This window comes from Platichthys flesus, chromosome 6, assembly GCF_949316205.1.
Source record: "Platichthys flesus chromosome 6, fPlaFle2.1, whole genome shotgun sequence".
Classification (NCBI taxonomy): Eukaryota; Metazoa; Chordata; class Actinopteri; order Pleuronectiformes; family Pleuronectidae; genus Platichthys; species Platichthys flesus.
This window is the reverse complement of record NC_084950.1, coordinates 7,104,690-7,123,939: the sequence shown is the minus strand read 5'-3', so window position 1 is coordinate 7,123,939 and position 19,250 is coordinate 7,104,690. Positions and strand designations below refer to the sequence as shown.

At 46.4% G+C, this 19,250-nt stretch overlaps 1 protein-coding gene across 4 annotated transcripts in view; it reads left to right on the top strand.

Moving 5' to 3' along the window:
• Window positions 1-19,250, top strand: part of mob2a (MOB kinase activator 2a) — a 58,067-nt gene that overhangs the window by 18,147 nt on the left and 20,670 nt on the right. For 2 of the 4 annotated variants that reach the window (XM_062389501.1, XM_062389504.1), the window contains exon 1: window positions 7,696-8,121. The exons of 1 other annotated variant lie outside the window; for it this stretch is intronic. In XM_062389501.1, the coding sequence (XP_062245485.1) occupies window positions 8,084-8,121 (38 nt within the window). In that variant the 5' untranslated portion in view covers window positions 7,696-8,083. Of the gene's footprint in view, window positions 1-4,636; window positions 4,933-7,695; window positions 8,122-19,250 lie in introns of those variants that run through there. One more of the 4 variants, XM_062389502.1, reaches the window with a different exon arrangement.

Below are 19,250 nucleotides of genomic sequence, written 5' to 3'. Positions count from 1 at the left end.
GCAAAGAAAAAAACAAAATGCTATTTTTACACATGAAAGTCTGAATAGTGTTTAAAGGCTTCTCCACCCTTCCAGGAATCAAACCCCTGTATTTATTTAGCTGACCCCTGGTTTGAATTTAAACTTGAAGTTAACTTCAAGTAATAATCAGTTTCCAGAATAGTTCCCTGCCCTAAAAAAATGTGTTCCGGGACTTCTCACAGCTGCATAATAATTAATAAAATTTGTTTTTCATTGTTGATTCCGAGCTTCACGTTCTCTGAATGCCTGAGCAGCGATCGCCGCACGGTCCAAGGCTGCGTCTCATTTCCTCCCATCGGGTTAAAATTTGAACTGAAACCGAAGCCCTCCTTAATTAGAAAGATAACACGGATTGAGTTCAGAAGTCCAGAAGTATTCAGACATTTGGCTTTTGCGGGGCATGGACGTGAAATGTGAGAAAATGCCCACATCACTGTCATTTTTGCTCCAATTCTCTATCACATGGTAACCTTCATGCAGGAAGTAGAGCAAGCTAACACAACTTTTTCAGTAATTATCTAATTTCCCTCAATGGCAATCTTTTAAAAATCTAATATCTAATATATCTAAAATGTTTGTCGCCATCGTCCAGCCCAAACTGAAATGTCCCTCAGCTTGCTGCTAACAGTCAGACACAGAGACGGGTAGCAGGATCCTATAGGACAGACTGTAAAGTGTGAGTTACAGTGGTGTCCTCTCACTATACACCAGACTGTATGTGACAGACTGACCGGCTCCTGGCGTCGCCCTGCCTGCCTGCTGTATATATAGGCCCTTTCATACTGCACTGTTTGGCTGGGCCCCAGCTCACATATACTCCTAACTGTGCTCAGTGTGTGTTTGTGTGTGCTGAAAAGTATTCAGGGTGAAAAACTAGCTTGTGCTCGGATCTTTGCAGCAAAATCCCTTTGAATTAATTTGCTTAATACACATGTGGTGAGTTTCATAAGAAATGTTTTTTGTTGTTGTTGGCAGGAGTGTGTGTGTTTGTGTGTGTGTGTGTGTGTGTGTGTGTGTGTGTGTGTGTGTGTGTGTGTGTGTGTGTGTGTGTGTGTGTGTGTGTGTGTGTGTGTGTGTGTGTGTGTGTGTGTGTGTGTAAATCTTGGCACATGTAGTGGCACAGTCTTTCTAGTTGGCGTCTCCTCTCATACATGCACTCAAGTTTCTGGAGCAGTGGTGTGTGTGTGTGTGTGTGTGTGTGTGCGCTCTGTGATCCTGAATTTGACTCTGTTCGATGTGTTCCTGGAAAGCCTGTGTAGGAGTCCAGGGTCCAGGGCGAATCCCCAGCAGCAGCCAGCAGCCACTGTGTTCCCACGTCCCACATCACTGGGAACAAAGCAGAGAAAAGAGAAGTTTATTGTTTTCACATTGCTTTTTATTTTGTCCTTTTTCTTTTATATTAACACCTTCTGAGAAAATCTGCAGCTTTCTCCTGAAGGCACCACACACTGACACCATTAGTATGCACTGACACACACTTTGAGTCGTTCTTACACAACATGCACCAGGAAGAGGAATGTAGAAAGGGTAATAAGGGGGCGTCCATGATGCGAGGGAAATGTCTGTGTGTGTGTGTGTTAGTGGAAAATAGAGGCTTCAATAGAAATAAGGATTGCGAAAGAAGCACAAATTAGCTTAATGAAGGGGCTGCAAAGCGAGCAATAAAATCTGGGGTGGTGAAGGTGTAGACGAGGAATGAGTGCAGGAAGGAGGAATGGATTCAGACTGAAAAGGAGGAGGGTGAGAATGGAGGGGGCTGTTTTTTAAGTTCATCAATAAAGCCCGGACTAATTGTGCCTCTGTGGTCCGCAGTGGTCTCCTTCTTTCCTTTCCCCCATCCTCCCCTCTCCATCCCATTTTTTTTTTTCACTCCAAGCCTCCTATATCCCTGTCTTCTCATCTTCTCTTAACCCTCCTCCTCCCATTTTTCCTCCTCCTCATATCTGTGGCTGCTGTAACGCTGCAGTGATGGACTGAGCTTCGGCAGCAGTGGCTGTGCAATTGATCAGCAGTTCTGTTGCCAGGCTGCTCTCGTTGTAATAAACGAGCTCGAAGCCGTCGAGACCGACCCGAGTGCCTTCCGCGGGAGCCCGGGAATCGTGCACGTGCTCCCGCTCACACATCCACTGCACCACACTCCTGCGATGTGATGCTGACTAATCCTGAGTGCTCTTAAACATTATGACTTTCCTGGATTCATCATTTTGTGCCTGTCCTTGATTTAGTCCCTCTACACCTGAGTTAATGAGGCATTTCATTTTTGCTTTTAAAGATGTTTGGGGGGGAGGGGGGGGGCATGATGCTTGGGCTTGTCTGAACATTACATACTTCTACTTGTCAAGCTGTTAGTAACTGACTGCAATGTTGCAAAATGTTGTGTAAAAACACCAATAGGATGTAACAAAGTGATTAAGTCATAGCTTCTACATGATGCAACTAAGGTCAGCATACATTTCAATTCGATTTTTGACGATTCAGAGTAAGTTATTTGTCTGTATTTGTCTTTAATATCAGAATATTGTTGTCCATGTAAACATGTCTAACATAGTGTATTAAAATATGGGACCCCTATTTGTTTCTCATCTTCACCTGTCAAAGCTTCCTCAACTGGCAGTGTGGTCTGAACTTCCTCTCAAAACATCCCCCCTCTCTCTCTCTCCATCCATCTTGTTTAGTCTCCAAATATACGAACATGTTTCTTTAAATCCAAAGTTGACAAAATAACAGCTTTGCAGCTGGAGTTGGTGTTGACTCACACTCACACACACACACACAAACACAACCATTAGGGACAGTCCTTCCTTGCCCAAGGGCATGGAGACACACTTCAGTGAGGCGGCTGCTGCTGGTGCAACGACAAAGATCAGACGACATCATTCCAGTGTCACCTCTTCACGTCTGTTCAAAGTCACAGTGAGCGACTCAGTCTGTCATTGCTCTACATTTGAACATTCCTGGAACTTCCCCCTCACCGTCACTTCTCGAGGTGGTTGTCAGAGATGATGCTGAAACATCGGCATAGCATAGATATCATTCACCAGCCGATGAGCTGGAGTTTAAGCCAGTGTTTTCTTCATACCATTGTCTGTTTGTGTGTTTGTTGGCTTGATTCTAAGCAAGATTACGCAAGAGTTCTACGAAACATGGTTAAAGGATGTGGTAGAGGTCAAGGAAGAAGGCTATCTAATTTTGGTGTGGAGTCAGGATTTTTTTCCTTAATTATTGGGAGGTAGGGCATTTCCAAGGGAATAATTAATGGATTTTAATATGAAAAATCATGCACATTTAAGAGCCTGGCATCTATGAGTGTGTGCAGTTTGGTGCAGCCTGATTGAATTTAAGGGGACTGTTGGGCCTTGGCAGATGTATGCGCTCTACTGAGTGCTAATCTAGTTTTTCTCTTTAATAAGCTGCAGATCCAGGGATGCATCAATCTAAAAGCCTTGAATCTGCTCCTGCTGTTTCAGTGTCTTTTCAGCTTCCGGTGTAGTGCAATATAAAGTGAGTATGAGTGCGTGTGTCCACCAGAAAGACAAATTCAGTTTTATCATCATTCTAGAGTAATTGGAATGAAACCATCTTGTTTTTCTCTTTATTAAGCTGCAAATTCAGGGAAACATGCTGATATTTGATCAATATAAAAGCTCTAAATGTGCCTGTGCACTTGCATCATGTTTTCCGCTTCCTGTCTAATGAAATATAAAGTGAGCGTGTGTGTGTGTCAACCAGAAAGACACAAATACTCAGTTTTATCATAATGATAGAGTAGTTGCCACAAAATAATCACCTTTCTCTTTATTAAGCTGCAAATCCTGGGCTGCATGCTGTTAATTGATCAATATAAAAGCCTTGAATCTGCCCCTGCACTTGCATCATGTTGGCCAGCTTCCTGTGTAATGAAATCTAACGTGTGTGGTGTGTGCATGTGTGTGTCCATCAGAAGAGACACACTTGGATTTAAACGGCATTAATGGCTCCTCAGCCCTATTCTTAGCCTTAAATCTGTCTCACCCTTCAGGCGCTGACGGGAGCCGAGTTCTACTGCTGGAGTCTGGTTTGTGTTCCGCCTATGGACGAGTAGAAAAGTGTGGATGTGTGTATGTGTGTGTATATATAGCGGCTCCGATAGGAAAAAAGGCTGAAACACGAGCCTCCACAGGAGCGTGGATGCGCTGCCTCGCATCGATCACCGTTTCCATAAAGGGACCGCGCACGCTTCCTCTTCTTTTTTTTTTTTTTTTGTGTTGCGGTTCTTTTGTGTGTTTCAACGTGGAGCATTTCTCGGGTTGACATCACGAGGAAGATGCCAACGAGGAGAAGTTGAGAAGAAAGCAAGGTTCAAGTTTCATCCGGGTTTTTTCTTTTTTTCTGAGGGAGGAAAAAAAACCGCTGGTTTGCGTCAGCGAGTCTGTGGAAAACAAAGCGGAGCTGCAGCCTTCTCCAGACTCCATGATCGCCTCTACACGTTCTAACTTTAACCACGCGCATGTGCACCGATACGAGGTGTGATTTGGGTTGAATCGAAACGGCTGCAGTGTGTGTGTGTGTGTGTGTGTGTGTGTGAAGACTCGTTAACCCAGCCCCACGGAAACTACAACACGCGAGGAGGAGGAGGAGGAAGCGAGAGACACAGAGGAAGAGGGTGTAGGAAGAGTGAGGGAGGACTGCAAGGAGCAACTCCTTATTGTTCCACGTTTGTTTTTTCTGAACACACAAATTCTCTCTCCGTCTTTGTCGCTCTCTCGCTCGAGCACACACACACTCTCTCTCTCCCTCACACACACTCTCGGTGGGGTTCGGTTCTTTCGAGGTGCGAGAAGAAAAAGAAAGCTCGTCAATTCTGGATTTCTTTATCCGCTTCCTTTCGTCCAGGATGAGGTTTAAACGGAACGGATCCTACACGTTGAATAGGTAAGAACCAGGCTGGTGTAACGTGATGTATAAAGCAGAAGCTCGTGGTGTGTTAGCCTTATGGAGGAGGAGGAGGATGAAGATGATGAGGAAGAGGAGGGAGCATGTTTCAATACACCCTCAGCTTCTAAATCACTTTCCCTGCTGTTTTCAGCGTAGAACTCACTCTATTGCATTTTATTGCATTTCTTTTAATTTCCCACAATGACCCTTAATATTGCTAAAGTGACTTTTGTATTGCTACAGTAGCAGCATCACTCTCATTCAGCTGCAGCTGCACCTCTGAAGGCTTGTTCTTCATTGTGATGGATATTAAAGTCTGTGAAGGACTTCATATAGACTCACATTGCCGTATGTCTTTCTCCGTTTTGATGACGGCGTGTGATTTCGGGCAGTGGTCGTTGTAATGTCACATCCTGGGCGCCCAGATTTCACCCACGTGGGTTTCAGTCTGCTCAGCTCCATGAGGAGAAACCTGTCTGACTTGCTTTGAGGTGGGTGGAGGGGGTGGGCTTTTTCTCTTTTGTCCTCCTGCTCCCATTAAGAAAAACGATCTCTACCCCCCCCCCCCCACACACACCACTGAAATACTCCATCATTGAGTCCCATCACCTAGCAACTTTGTATGTGCATGAAGTGTGTCTGCCTCTCTCCCCCTAGCCCACTTTTCATTTGACGTGATTGCAACGGCCTCTATTCATAACCAGGCGTTTCTAAACCCGGTCACGAGTTGGGTCTTTCCCCTGCCCAGTGGTTCCATCCCTCTATGTCTCTTTCCCTCTTTCTTTCTCTCTCTCTCTCCCCGTTGTGCAATCTGTCCAAGTCACAAGTTTGTTAGAAAAAAAAAATCTGAAAAAAATGTCTTCCACCAATAGTGTTGCACAGCTTTCTCACATTCATCCTGTGTGCCTGTTTCACCGGATGTCTTGCTTTTGTTGTTTGTCTGGATTTCATGATAAGGCCGTAAAGTTTGAGGAAACACACACACACTCATATTGTTGAAAGTGACAGATGATTTAGAGCCAGTTTCGTTTCTTCCATTTTCCCTCTGCTGCTCCTTTTCCCATTTGGTTTGTTAAGGGGCACATGGCGTTCTGCTGTACCTGACACACACAGAACCCACATCCTGACTCTCGGGAACCGAAAACACAAAGGGAGCTAATGAGCACCGAACGCCCACCTCACCACACAGCTGAAAGTGTGAGAACTGCTTTAGCCATCCACCCATTCTCCACTTCTTTATGATATATAGCTTCGGAAGCATGTGTTTGTGTTACCATCCCCTCTGCTCTGTTGAAAGCATCCGCCCACATGTGCGTGTGCAGGTAAGCAGGATGAGGTGATTAAACCGTTAAAGCGTAGGACTGGTAGCTGCAGCTCCTGGTGACAGGTCTCCAGGGAGCTGCAGGAGGAGCCGGCTGTGGCGGTGGAGAAGGAGGGATGACGTCAGTGGATAGGAAACTGCTTCGCTGGGAGCTGCTGCAGTTCTCCTTTGTCATCTCTTTATATCCAGAAAGAAGAGACGAAGCAGAGAGGGAGTTGAATTTGTCCTGTAGGACGTTCAGTGCAGCAGTGATATAGGTGAAAATATCAACTTGTTATTGTTAAACCCATGTCCATGTCCGGGGCTCATTTTGATGAGTCAGGGACAGAACAAGCAGAAGCGTCCCCCCCCTGCAGTTGTTGCGTAACTGTTGTCCTCTGAAGGTGACTGGCTCGGCTGTCTCTTGTCTTTCTTGGCCGACTGCAGTGATTTGTTCTCTCTGAACTGCAGACGGTCGGCCTGCCGTGACGTCAAGCATTGGGTATTCAGTTGCTGCCTTTTTCCTGGTCAGTTAATCCTGTGTCCGTGTCTGTCGAGTCCTGCAGACTTTAGTTACAGCCTCTCACACACACACACTTTCACCTGCCTACCGCAGTCCTCCCAAGAGTGTGTGTGTGTGTGTGTGTGTTTGTGTCCCGGTCTTTGTGTTTTGATCTGTAACGAGGCAAAGGGCAAGAGAAAGTGATTGCCTGTATTGAGTGATGAAGGGGGGAGAGAGAGAGAGAGAGACGTAACGAGCTCCATATTTCACCTTGTGTCCTTCGCCTTATTTGCCCCACACCATTGCCACAGTACTCTGCAGTGATTGGCTGGCTTCCTGGGGGCCTGTCTCCGCGCTAGCCCCTCCCGTCCCGTACCTTTGCATCGTTTGTGTGAATGAAGAGTCCCCGTCATTGTGTACGAGTGGCATATGGACGTCCTCCTGCCTATACACAATTTGATCCCCCCCTCTGTGTTGACACAAGAGTTGACGGTTAGCAATCTGCTGTTACATATAACCGACGGTGGTTAAGCTGTCAACCTGCTGCAATCATTAACCTTCCACAGAGGTGTGATGGGAATTGGGATTTGTTGGGGTTTAACAAACAGGGAGTGTGTCTGGTCTCTGTGAGCGACGGGTGGAGATGGGATGTTTAGACCTTGTTTAGGATGTATACAGATGGCTGAGATTGTGGCCTCCCGGGGATTGTTTCCTATCTCTCTCTCTCTCTCTCTCTCTCTCTCTCGCGCTCCCTCTATGTCTTGCCATCTCTTCGTCCATCTCTCTCCCCTGCAGTCCACCCTATGCTGCCCAGCCGTCAGCAGTTTGTTTATGGGACCCTGTTTGCCAAGCTAATCTTCCCGCCTTTCAAGTGGGAGTCAGCCAGAAAAAGTGAGAGGGAGGGAGAGAGGGAGGGAGAGACAGAGAGGGAGGTAGAGGGAGAGACAGAGGGGAGGGAGGAAGCGAGAGAGAGGACCAGAGTGTGAAAGTGAGGCAGGCAGGCAGTTGCAGTAGTTGGAAGCGAGAGCGAGAAAGAGAAACATGCTCAGAGAAGTGAGTCTGGCATCGTGAATCCTTTTGGAGAAAAGTTGTTTTGAAAAGTGCTCGTTTGTTTGACTGAATCGTCAAAAGGCCTTCATGTGTGTGCATCCGTCCGTCCTGCACCACCTGCCTTACAGTCGAAGGCCGTTTGAGCAGCCACATTATTACGCAAGGTGCTATGCTGGAGCTGGGAACTGCCGTCCCGGTGCACCCATAGCCGAGCAGAGACGGGGAGGTGAGAGGGAGGAAGGAGGGTGCTGTGGTTCGGAACCTCGTCAGCCCGGCTCTGCTTCACCGACGACTGGATGGGGGTTCTGGTGTGCTGCGACTGCTTCTTCTATAGGTAGTTAACCGAGTCACCGATACCCTTATTTCCTCTCATGACCCTTCCTCCCTTCCTCTCTTCTGCTGTTGACATCATCGTACTTGGCTGATCAGCACTTCTGTGTATTTATTTTAGACTTTCACTAACTTCTCCATCTGATCCCTCCCTCCTCCCCTCTCCCTGTGCTGCCCATTCACTTCTCTGTTGTATTGCTGCAGGTTTTGCTGAGACATTTGAGGACAGTGGTGCTGTAGCAGGGAAGAGATAGTGCTGTAGTCAAATGGACGGGATGTCTTGACTTGTGGGAGGGGAAGAGGAAGGGAGGGAGCTGAGGACAGACGGACCGCGTTGGCATACAGCCCGTCTCCTGTAGCGAAGCGATGGTGACGAGTTGGATGTTCCTGGTAACAGGGTTTGCTGGGATGGCAGGTCACGACTAGTTGGAATGAAATGGCGTGAAGCCAGGAGGCAGATGATCAGTCAGGCTTGCCCTGCAGCCTCTGCTCCCATCCTCCCGTTTGCCTCTTTGGCTCTGCAGCACTGTTTGTTCGGACACACAGTTCCCTTCGAAGAGGTCAAGGGTGTGTGTTTTCCCTTTTTGTGAGGCTCTGTTATTTGCAGAGCATTGCACTGCATAGACTTTGCACTTTTTTCTGAATTCACTTTTTTAGATTTAGCTCCCTTCAGATGTACGCGGTACAGCAGCTGTTTTGGAGAGTAGCAATTTCTAAGACCCGATGACTTGCCGGCCCTCATGCATGTGGTTGTTGTGCTTGAGAGGAAGGTGAAGTCTCTTGCTCTGGCAGTTGGAGCAGAAAGGCTCTGGTCCCCCTCTCTTGTGGTTGTGGGGTTGGCGAGCCAGGGCACGTCCTAACTGCTGTATAAAGTCTAAATATAACTTCCTAGTTCTCTAAGGAGCATTTTGATGGTGAGGGTAAAATTGTAGCTTTAACACAGACTCGCGGAGCACAGCTGGATTAGATTAGGCCTCGATGTGATTCAGGACTTTGTTTGCACTTCACTGCTGCTCTTAGTATGAATAACAGCCGTGTGTGTGTGTGTGTGTGTGTGTGTGTGTGTGTGTGTGTGTGTGTGTGTGTGTGTGTGTGTGTGTGTGTGTGTGTGTGTGTGTGTGTGTGTGTGTGTGTGTGTGTGTGTGTGTGTGTGTGTGTGTGTGTGTGTGTGTGTGTGTGTGTGTGTGTGTGTGTGTGTGTGTGTGTGTTTCATGTATTTGGGAGGCACCACATGTCATATACTGCTGGCCAAATACACACAGAAGCCTTATGAAGGCAGGGCTTGTGCCAAAGGTACTTGCCTTCATGATCAAGGCAGGGCTGGGACCTACGCAGTGGTGTCTCATGGGCTCATTAAGCCAAAATGGGCCGTCACGTCTATTTTTAGCAGTTTCTTCTCCCTCCTCGTCGCCATCAGCCAATCAGGTGGCTCGGTGATGATGTTATATGGCTTGATTGATGTGTGTTTTTGGAGGCACACCCATCCGAACAGGTCCTTGATGACCTCAGCCCCGGCTAGCCCTCCTAACCCTGGGCTCCGATGTTTTGGTTTTCAACAGTAGCATTGTGTGGAGCAGAAAGTGCCCTCCTGCGAGCACGCTCCAAAACAGACTCCATGTTTAATGTGTAGAGTGGAGCAATTGAACAGTCATTCAGCAATGACTGTTCAATTGCTGAATGATGAAGCGCTACCATAGATTGGAATCGACCTTGAGTTTTTGTACAGACTGGAGCAGAGACCTCATTATTTATACTGTGAACTTGAGGAGAAGCACTAAAGCCAAGTACATCAGAGAATGACTGAACCCTACTCTATCATATCCGAGTGTGATTTAATATTTGTAACCATATATATATATATCTTTTCGACTGGAAATGATAAAGATCATTGCGGCTGTTAAATAGTCAAAGTTCATAACCCCACTTTTGAGCTTGCGAAGAGATGTAGGGATAATATTGTTTGTGTTGTTAAACTTTGTTTTAATCTCAAGTGTTTGTTGTTGACACTCAAACCAATCTGGTTGGGATTTAAGGTTCAGTGGCCTGAATATACTTAATGTTTCTTGATTATGGAAATCTTGTAGAAGCTCTAAGCACTTATCTGTAACCAAGAGAGCAGGAAGAGGTAATTATTTTTAGTCAGAGCTATTATGAACCATTTTACACTCGATAATAAGAGAAGCTTCCAGGTTTTACCTTTTGAGCGTCATTGAATTTTGTCCTAACTGTAATCGCTGTGTGCCGTATGCACATTGTCACATGTGTGTGTCACACACACACACACAAACCGGATCAGTTTTCCAAGGCCTCCTCTAACTGTGGTAGGTGCCTGAGGACTGTTGTTTGAGTTGAATCCTGGGTCAAGTTTTCATTCAGCTTTTAGTCAATTTTGTGTCTTTTCTTTCCCCCCCAACACACACACACACACACACACACACACACACACACACACACACACACACAGTAACAGCAGAGGTTGAAGTTGTGCTCATCATTTCATCATACACAATTGCAGTATGAATGAAACAGAAAATCAAATTCTCCTCTCTGTTATGAGGTTAATTGTTCCTCTCCGCCTGTGACGGATCATCGTTGCTGATGTGCTGCAGGAAAGCAGACACACACAAACACACAGACCCGGAGTCTCTGTCACATGACAAAAGCACATGTGTGTGTTTGTTGCCAGTGGATCATGTGGTAACTTTTATAATGTATGCTGTGGGACAATAGCTTTGATTGTATGATCGTAGTGTGGGTGTGTTGTATCAGCAGGCTAGGCCATACTGTTTGCCATGTGTCTCTCATTACGCCATCTTTGGCAGGCCTGGCTGCTTCCACAGAGCTGAGACGTGCAGCTCAACAAGGGCGCCGTTCTCCACCAACAAACCCCACCGCGCTCTTTCCCCCTCCTCAGCCCGCCAGACTCCCTACTACCACGACCGCCGCCTGCCACTCGCATTGGGCTGAATTGAATCAGTCTTAGCGGAAAGTTTAGTTTAAGAAAAAATGGGATTAAGTTACAATTAGTCCATAGAAATCCAATGGAATCATTATATATTCAACGTTCTGCTTGGAGAAGTTGGATGGGATTATTTCTTGCGGCTCTTGCACTGAACAACAGAGCTGCTTTGTCATTCTGGTTTGGAGAAAAAATACCAGACATCTAACTAAACAACGAGAATTTTAAATATGGTGTGATGGTCTGTTGAAAATGTGTTTCTAGGAAAGAGCTTGCGGATACTAGCAATGTTTGCTAAATATACAGAGGTGCTTAAGATAACTTAATCCAAGCAGGGCATGTGTTGTGTTACACTCGGATGGGAGACACACTGGCTGTTCAGTGTCGATCTAACCAGAATGGGACTCAGTATAGCGGATACATCCAGTCCCAAAGTCCCTTTTTAAATTTGATAAGGCTGCTTCAAATCTTACACACTCAGAGATAGTCACCGGAATTTGCCTGTTTTACATTTTTTTTAATCTAAAATCTTGAGATTAGACAAAATGTACTGGCTCTTCCCCAACCCATGCCAAACCCTTACATCAAATTTTGAGCGTATCTGTCCAGTAGTAGTTGTGTAATCCTGTTAACAGACAAAAGATTAAAACATAACCTCCTTGAGGGAGGTAACAAGTCGGTCAGTCTTGACTTGACCGACTGTCCTTCTCAACTTTCACCTGCCCTCCAGTCAATGCAGAGGACAGACCTCACACACAGGTCTGTGTATGTGTGTGTGTTTGTGTTCAGGAGCAAATGAGTCCTGCTGGCTCAGGAGAGGGAGAAAGAGATGGCCTTGCACTAACCTCACCTCCGCATTTAGATCCACACGGTCAGCACTTGCGCTTGCAGTCATGCACACGCCTGATTAAAAGGAAAAACAACCCCACCTGAAATTACTTAAATCTAAGATCTTAAAGTGTAAAACTATAAGAAGGTAACCAAGGAACCCAGAGGATGTTCTTTAACACGCTTCATGCTGGAAATACCTTGATCTGAGCTGATCGGACCAATATTCTCTGCAGTGTGTCAGCTGTCAGTGTGTGACAGCAGGTGCCCCGTAGGCATGGACAAACTCATTCCAGCTGCTTGGTGGCCCAATTGGCAAGTAGATAATGGCTTCATTGTGTTTGGCTCAGTTTGACGGGTGGTCAGGTGGCAGGAAAAGGGTTAGACAGAATTCAGGACCAAAAGCAAACGGCCCTGGAGGCTTTGTGAAGGTGGCAAATTGGTTATAGCAGTTGTTGCAGAAGCTCATGGCTTCTCTGCCCTGCCTGTGGGAACAAGAAACCCATTTGGGAGGGAGACAGGAAGTGCTTGGGCGCCTCACTTCCTGTTTATCGAGCTTGTCCCGGGGCGAGAGTGAGAGAGGGAAGGTCTGGTGCAGTCTAATTGAACAGAGATGGTAGTGGTAGGTTAGACTTCCTTCTATGCTCTCCATCTCAAGCTGAAACACACACACACACACACACACACACACACACACACACACACACACACACACTTGCCTGCATAGCTGTGTAATTGCCTCTGTGCTGCAGTGCCTTTGGCAGCTGTGCCCCCTCATTTGTTTCAATTATCTACCATCTGACATGCATGGCGGAGAGGAAGACGGGGAAAGAACAGACCAGGAAAGTTTTAAACAGCTTCTGAAATAAATTTTTTTATATGTACAGATTTCGCGTTACACCTTTAAAATGATCTATCTTCACATGCATCATGTTCAGAGTCGCATAAGCTCACTCAGCTCCCTATATTTAATCGGAGAGGAGCTGTGGAGGAGAGGCTGCAGCGGGGTGAGTGGGATGCTGCAGAGTGCTGACTCCAGTTGGTTCTGAAGTGACGCCGTAACATTTATTACGCAAACTGCCGGAGCTCAGAGGGCCAAACCAGAAATAACCTTAAATGTCCTCTTGTATCATCTTGTTCTTCTGCCTTGTGCCAGCGGTATTGTTTTGTTTTTAAGTTTTTTTTTACAGTGGCAGACAGATGTGCACTCTGCATTAGCAACCCTCCCATCTTCTACTCCTCCTTCCCCCCCAGGAGCGATGATGTCACTGCATAAGCTCATCTTCCAGTTACTCCTCTACACGCAGCCAATCCCGGACTTTGCACCTGAATCCCCTGGCCACACATGCAGGAACCGCCGTTGATCTCATCGGCTCGTAAAAGGATCAGGTTATAGTGTCCTCACCACAGCTCATCCTTTACCTATAGGATGTTATCTGGGGAGGGCGGAGGAAAGGGTGACGCTGTGCGACAGCAGCAGAGGAGGGAGCGTGCACGGTCACGCTCTCTCTGCTCCAAGGACATCTATTGATTTGACCCCTTTTGTGTCTCCTTTCTATCCAGCTCTCCTTTATTTTCTGACTCTGGCAGCAGCTGCCTCCGCCCACTTCCTTCCCTCACTCATTGACGCACCATCTGTAGACGGCAGGCATGCTTTTTATTCAGTAGCACATGTGTCGGTGAGGATGTTACAAATGGGGGTGTAATGTAGACATTATAGTAATTGTTTCCCCTGCGTTAAGTGTTTTGGTGACTCCTGTGTTTGTCTCAGCGGACTGACACAGACACACTGTGATACTTCCTCCATGCCAGTCGCTGACAAAGGGCAGGGCTTCGCTGTGGGTTCACCGACATCCTAGCAATTCCCCCAAGAAGCAAAACCCGGCGTGGCTTTTTCAAGGAATTTCCATAACATTTGCTAGCTTTTCGCTTTGTCTCCAAGCCCCCCCACCCCCTCCCCAGTCCGCCTCTTCCTCTCCCCTGTTTGTGGCCATAACACAGAAACACATGATGACATTGCTGTGTCTTGCCTAGCATGCAGGCTACACACTGGTTGTGTTTCCTCCCGATTAGGCCCTAGAGACTGATATCCGCTGACATCCCGACATGATGTGCTGTCGTAGCTAATTACCGGAAAACAAGTCTATGGGTGGAGCATGGCTTCTGTCTAAAATATGATTTCAGCTGTAACAGCTCTGGGTTATGGGACCCCCTGTGGGCTAACCATCACTCCGTCTTGTTGTTGAGCGGCTGTTGTTACGGGTGGATGTTCACGAGAGGTGGTGCAGGTGATTAGATAATGTCTGCCTCTTTTCCAAGTATCTTCCCAGGGAGAGATCAGACCCCCTCCCTGGGAAGGAGAGCTGTTGCTTCTTGCCTCTCACACACACACACACACACACACACACACACACACACACACACACCTCTAAGGGAGCTCTCATTTGCTCACATTTTCCACCGACTTGCTTTTTGGTTTGTTAATCGGTCGGCCTCCCTCAGTCACATGCCTCTCATCACCTCTTTGCCCAATCCTGGGTGTTACCACTTCCTCCGCCTTCATCCACTCCCATTGTTAATCAAACTCACACAATGGACCAGAGTTTCCTCTGCTCTCACATGGTCAAGATCTGTCATCTGCTCAATGGAGGGTGAATTTTTCGTCTTTTTTTTTCTGTTTGGAAAATAAGAGATTCATTGGTCAGGTGCAAAAGTCAATGCACTGGTTAGATCTCTGCAAATCCTGTTTCTTTGCACAACGCTAGTGTTTCATTGAAGCACCTTGTGTAAGAACTGTGTACTTGGACTGAATGCGTAAACAGCTACTTTTGTATTTTTAAAATAAACCACTTAGGCTTTTGTGTCTTTGTGTGGTGGGCGGGGGTCGCACTTGCTGTACTCTTCTTTGAAAATGTCCTTGTCCTGCTGTGTCTGACCGTGTGGTTGTTGTGATAAGCGGAAGAGCAGATGTGAGTCGGCTGTTTGAAAGCCAGCCAGATTCTCAAAGACCTTCTGCTGCTGCTCCTGCTGTGACGTCTCTCTGGCAATTCTCTCCCGAGATAACGGCTACTGTACAAAACAAACTGGAGCTGATGGATGCATAATGTTCCTGTAATCAGTCACATCTGTGGAGGACAGTGGAAGAAACAGAGAGTCACTGCCCACGTCATCAATGGAGCTGATTAAAGTGACATCTAACAAAGGGTCAAGGAAAGAAGAGCAAACGTTTACTAATTAGTACTGACCTTGTATAACTATTTCTTGTTTTTAAGTCATAACTTTTCACCTTTTGTAAATACAACCAGATCAATTTTCTAAATTAAGATTTACCTAAAGATGGAAATGAATTAAAACTACCCGTTATTCAAAATAATTTTCAAAATGGATGGTACATCGCAGCCGTAGATCTTTGAGCTCAGCGAGTTTAGACCTTGTCAGTTAAGTCCATGTTCTCAGGGTTAGAGAGCAAAGAGGGCATCAGCCGGACTGAAATAACAAATCAAACTCCAGTGTTGCCGTTCGCTCACATGCCAGACAGTCTGGTGGAGCTGTGCTCCGTTATTGCTGATGCAGGAAATGGAGACATGTTCCCCTGGGAAAGGGGTCCCCCCCCCCATAAACCTCTACTTTCATCTCTAACGTCTGTTTGTTATTTTTTCGCGTCTCACCGGCCGAGGGAATGCGGACTCTTCGCACGAGTTATGAAATATACCTAGAAACAGCCGGATGCGCTTGTGTGTGTGCTAATGTGATTTGACTGCAGCATGTAGATCTTATCAGCTGGGTTTTACCTCATTATCATTTCTGCTGACATGACCCGTCTTTATGTTGTACATACTTTACACATTTTTCTCACGGTTTCACGCTCTGCTTGTGTCGGTGATATGTACGATATGTTGACACGGTCCCTGGAGCAGTGATGAAGTGGCTGCTCGACACTGATCACTCCCTCATTCCTTGTGGTCGTACAGCAGAGTGGTTTGTCAGGCCGTCGGCACCAATTACTCCGGCCTATATTTCCATGTTAAAGGAACATTCTGTACATTTAAGTCTGCCTGTGTGTGTCTGTTGTGGGAAAGCAGTATACATTATATGCAGCCACATTCCCCTTGGTAGAAAATCTGTGACTAAATGTCCTCAGTTAGGAGTTAATGAGCTGGAGCTGGTATGTACAGCCTCTGAGCAGAAAAGAGAGCCACCCAAACTCTGTATGTGAACCCCACACCCTTTATTTATCTCTGCATCATTTGCATTTAAGACCTAACTGTCCCCATTGAGCCGTCCTTCAGTCCCACCCCGCAGAGAGCCTGCCAGTACACTCCCCGGCTCAACTGTGCTGGTGCCCATTTTGTGTTGGTTGCGCCTGCTTCACTGTCCAGTCGGAGCTGATGTACAGTCCGAGTTTGACTCTGCTGCTTTAACTGAGGGCTTCTTCTTTCCGTCATGCAGACCTGAAGGTCCATGCTGCCGCTGCTGTCTTGTTTTATTCTATTTGCTTATTTTTCTTTCAACCATGAAAAGAGTACTCTGTTCCCTGTGAAGCCCCTGGGCCTCTCCTATAATGCTCTGCCACATATATATGCATCCTGTGTAAACACGGGGCACAAACCTTAACCTTTTTCCCGCCACCTCATCTTCGCCTCCTCCATCTTTACCTCTATTCCATGACGCTCTTTCTCCTCTGTCCAGCCCCCTCAACCTTATATCCCACACATGCTCACATGCAAAAACACAGGCGGCCTCTTGTGCTCCAGAGCAAACAGTAGCCATATATTGGACCACAGCCTTCCCCCTTTTCTCCTTGCACCTCGTCTTTACGTCACAAGCCCCCCCCCCCCTCCCCCCTCCTTCTTCCCTCCAAACCTCCCAAACCCTCGTTCAGTGTTTTTTTTATTTTTCACACTTAATACTAGTTTCTGTTCTTTATATAACTCTGCAGCACCAGAAGTAGGGGAAAGAAACCTGTCATTTTTTTACAGTGTTGGCACAGTCCTAGCTCGCTTTCAAGTCTCTCACACACATGTGCACACACACACACACACACACACAGCATCCACACCCTTCCTATAAAACCTGAAAAGGAGAAGTAGGATGGAAAAACTCTGTACAGCTGTAAATTTGTGTAAGTTTCACACAATGGCTGCAGTCAGACATGTGTCCTAAGGGTGTGGACTGTTTCATAATGTCGCCCACTCTCCGATTTCTTCTTACTCTGATGACATTAAAGAAAAATGCTGTAATTGTATCTGACGTTCTCTCCGGAGTCACATTCCTGCCCTCCAGTTATGAAAAGTGTTTGTTTTTCCATTTTGTCCTTTTTTTTGCATTATCTCCGATTACAAAACACATTTGGTGACTTGTCGACCCTTGGTTGTTGTGTTAGAATTGTTTCCTTTCATAAAACAAAGCAACACTTATTCAGCTCAGAGACCATGCAACTTTTTTCTAGAGAGTGAGAGAAAAGAAGATAAAAGACAAGCAAACAGAAAAACCTAACAGCAAAAGAAATATTAATTTGTAGAGTCAGTTAAAATGTGGCTGACAGGAGTCCCATCTTGACCATGACTTTGTAGATCAATTTGTAGGTAAAGTGAGAAAGTAAGTTTTCCCCAGTAACATCTTTCCTCCACAATGTTTCATTTATGCAGGGACTCCACCTACCTGATGTGAAAGCTGTGCACACCTTCATTTTCTCTGCCAGCAGATGGCAGTGTTGTATTCACACCTATAGTTCCTACCCCAGTGTGTGAATAACAAGGAATGTTCCTCTCTCCTGTCCAGAAGAACTAGAGCCAAACCACGCTACGCAATGTTGTTCCACTAGAGCTGTAATCTAGGTAATAATTTTGGTTTGGTTGAGAGATGTTTTGAATTTGATCTGCAGTTGGGAGATCAACAGGTTGTGTCGGTGGGTGTGTGTCCTTGCCTCAGTGCCAAGGTTATCACAGTCTTCCAAGAAAAAGACACATTCTTTTCCTTTTGTGAGGCTTATTAGAGTTCTGGGAAGACGTGTAGCCTCAGGGATTCTTTCAGTGCAGCACAAGACGTGACTAATGCACACACACCTTTACTGTGCAAGTGCAGCTCCTTTTATCCTTTTACTCCTTTTATTATTATGAGAGCTATAAGCGCCATCACCGCAGTTAGCTTCAGGCTGTACTCACATTCTTGTCCGTTCAGTGATGGGATCTCTCGCTCCTCCGTCACAGGATGTAACCGAGCAGAACATCCACTCTCTCGCACTGAGTCGGTGCCTCGCTGCCTTTGTCGTGTGATTTATCTCGTGACATGGATGACGGAGTGACTCTGCCGCTCAGCTGGAGTTATTAAGAGGACGTCCGACCTCATTACCATTCCCCTGTTAGCTGCAGGCCCCCGGGACAAGCTACGTGAACACCTGCTATTCGGCAACATGTCAACGGTTATTCCCAAGGTCAGCAGGCTCACCTGTCTCCTCCTCCCCCCTGTTCACTAACTCAAAACGTTGTTGCCTTATTTGTTCGTTGAGCACTATATCAATCCTTGACCTTGCACCTGAGCCCCGGGGCTTCTACCCTGTGTGAGAGACAGGTGTTTAGCTGGCCAGGTTGGGATGGATGGAGACTCCACTGTGAAGGAATGTTGGGAGGAGGAGTGTAGCGGGCAGTCGGCCGGGGCATGCTGAGACAGCCTCCCACATCGAGCCAAACTCTTTCACTCCTCTCTCGTCTTGTCCAAAAGTTCTGTTATTACGATTGCTTCTTTTTATCTGCTCTGTTTTTCACGTCCCTGCCCTCCTGCTGCACACCCCTCTCCATTAACTAATCTCATCTCCCATGCACTCACTTCCTTCCTTCCTCCCTTCCCGTATCTTCTCCCATTTTATCTCTCTCCATATTTTCATTCTGGCCTATTCCCGCTAATGCGATACGTGGTTAATCTAAGCACGTGTCCATGGAGATGGTGATTTATAAATGTCTGGATGCGGGTCTGGTAGTTCTCATCTCCTGTCATCCATCTTGCTCAAGTCCTCTCGTCCATCGGTCATCGACTAGTTAGAACACAGCAAATATAATTCCTTCCTTCCAAACTTCCTTCACACGAACCATTGCCTGGAAGTTTTTAAACATTTGCAAATCCAAACTAACTTCACTTCTAATTGGATTAACACTGATGTGACAAATCAAGCAGGCTTGTATTTTCTCTTTGTGCCATTGCTGCTGTTTAATGCAGCATGAAGACGAACCCTAATATATTTGCTCGTCAGGTTCACGCGTCTGCCTCGCAAAACAAGAAAAGCCGCTTCAATCCAAGCTGAAGATGATACTTCTAAGATCTGCTGCTCTTGATCTCCTTCGGTTCACTGT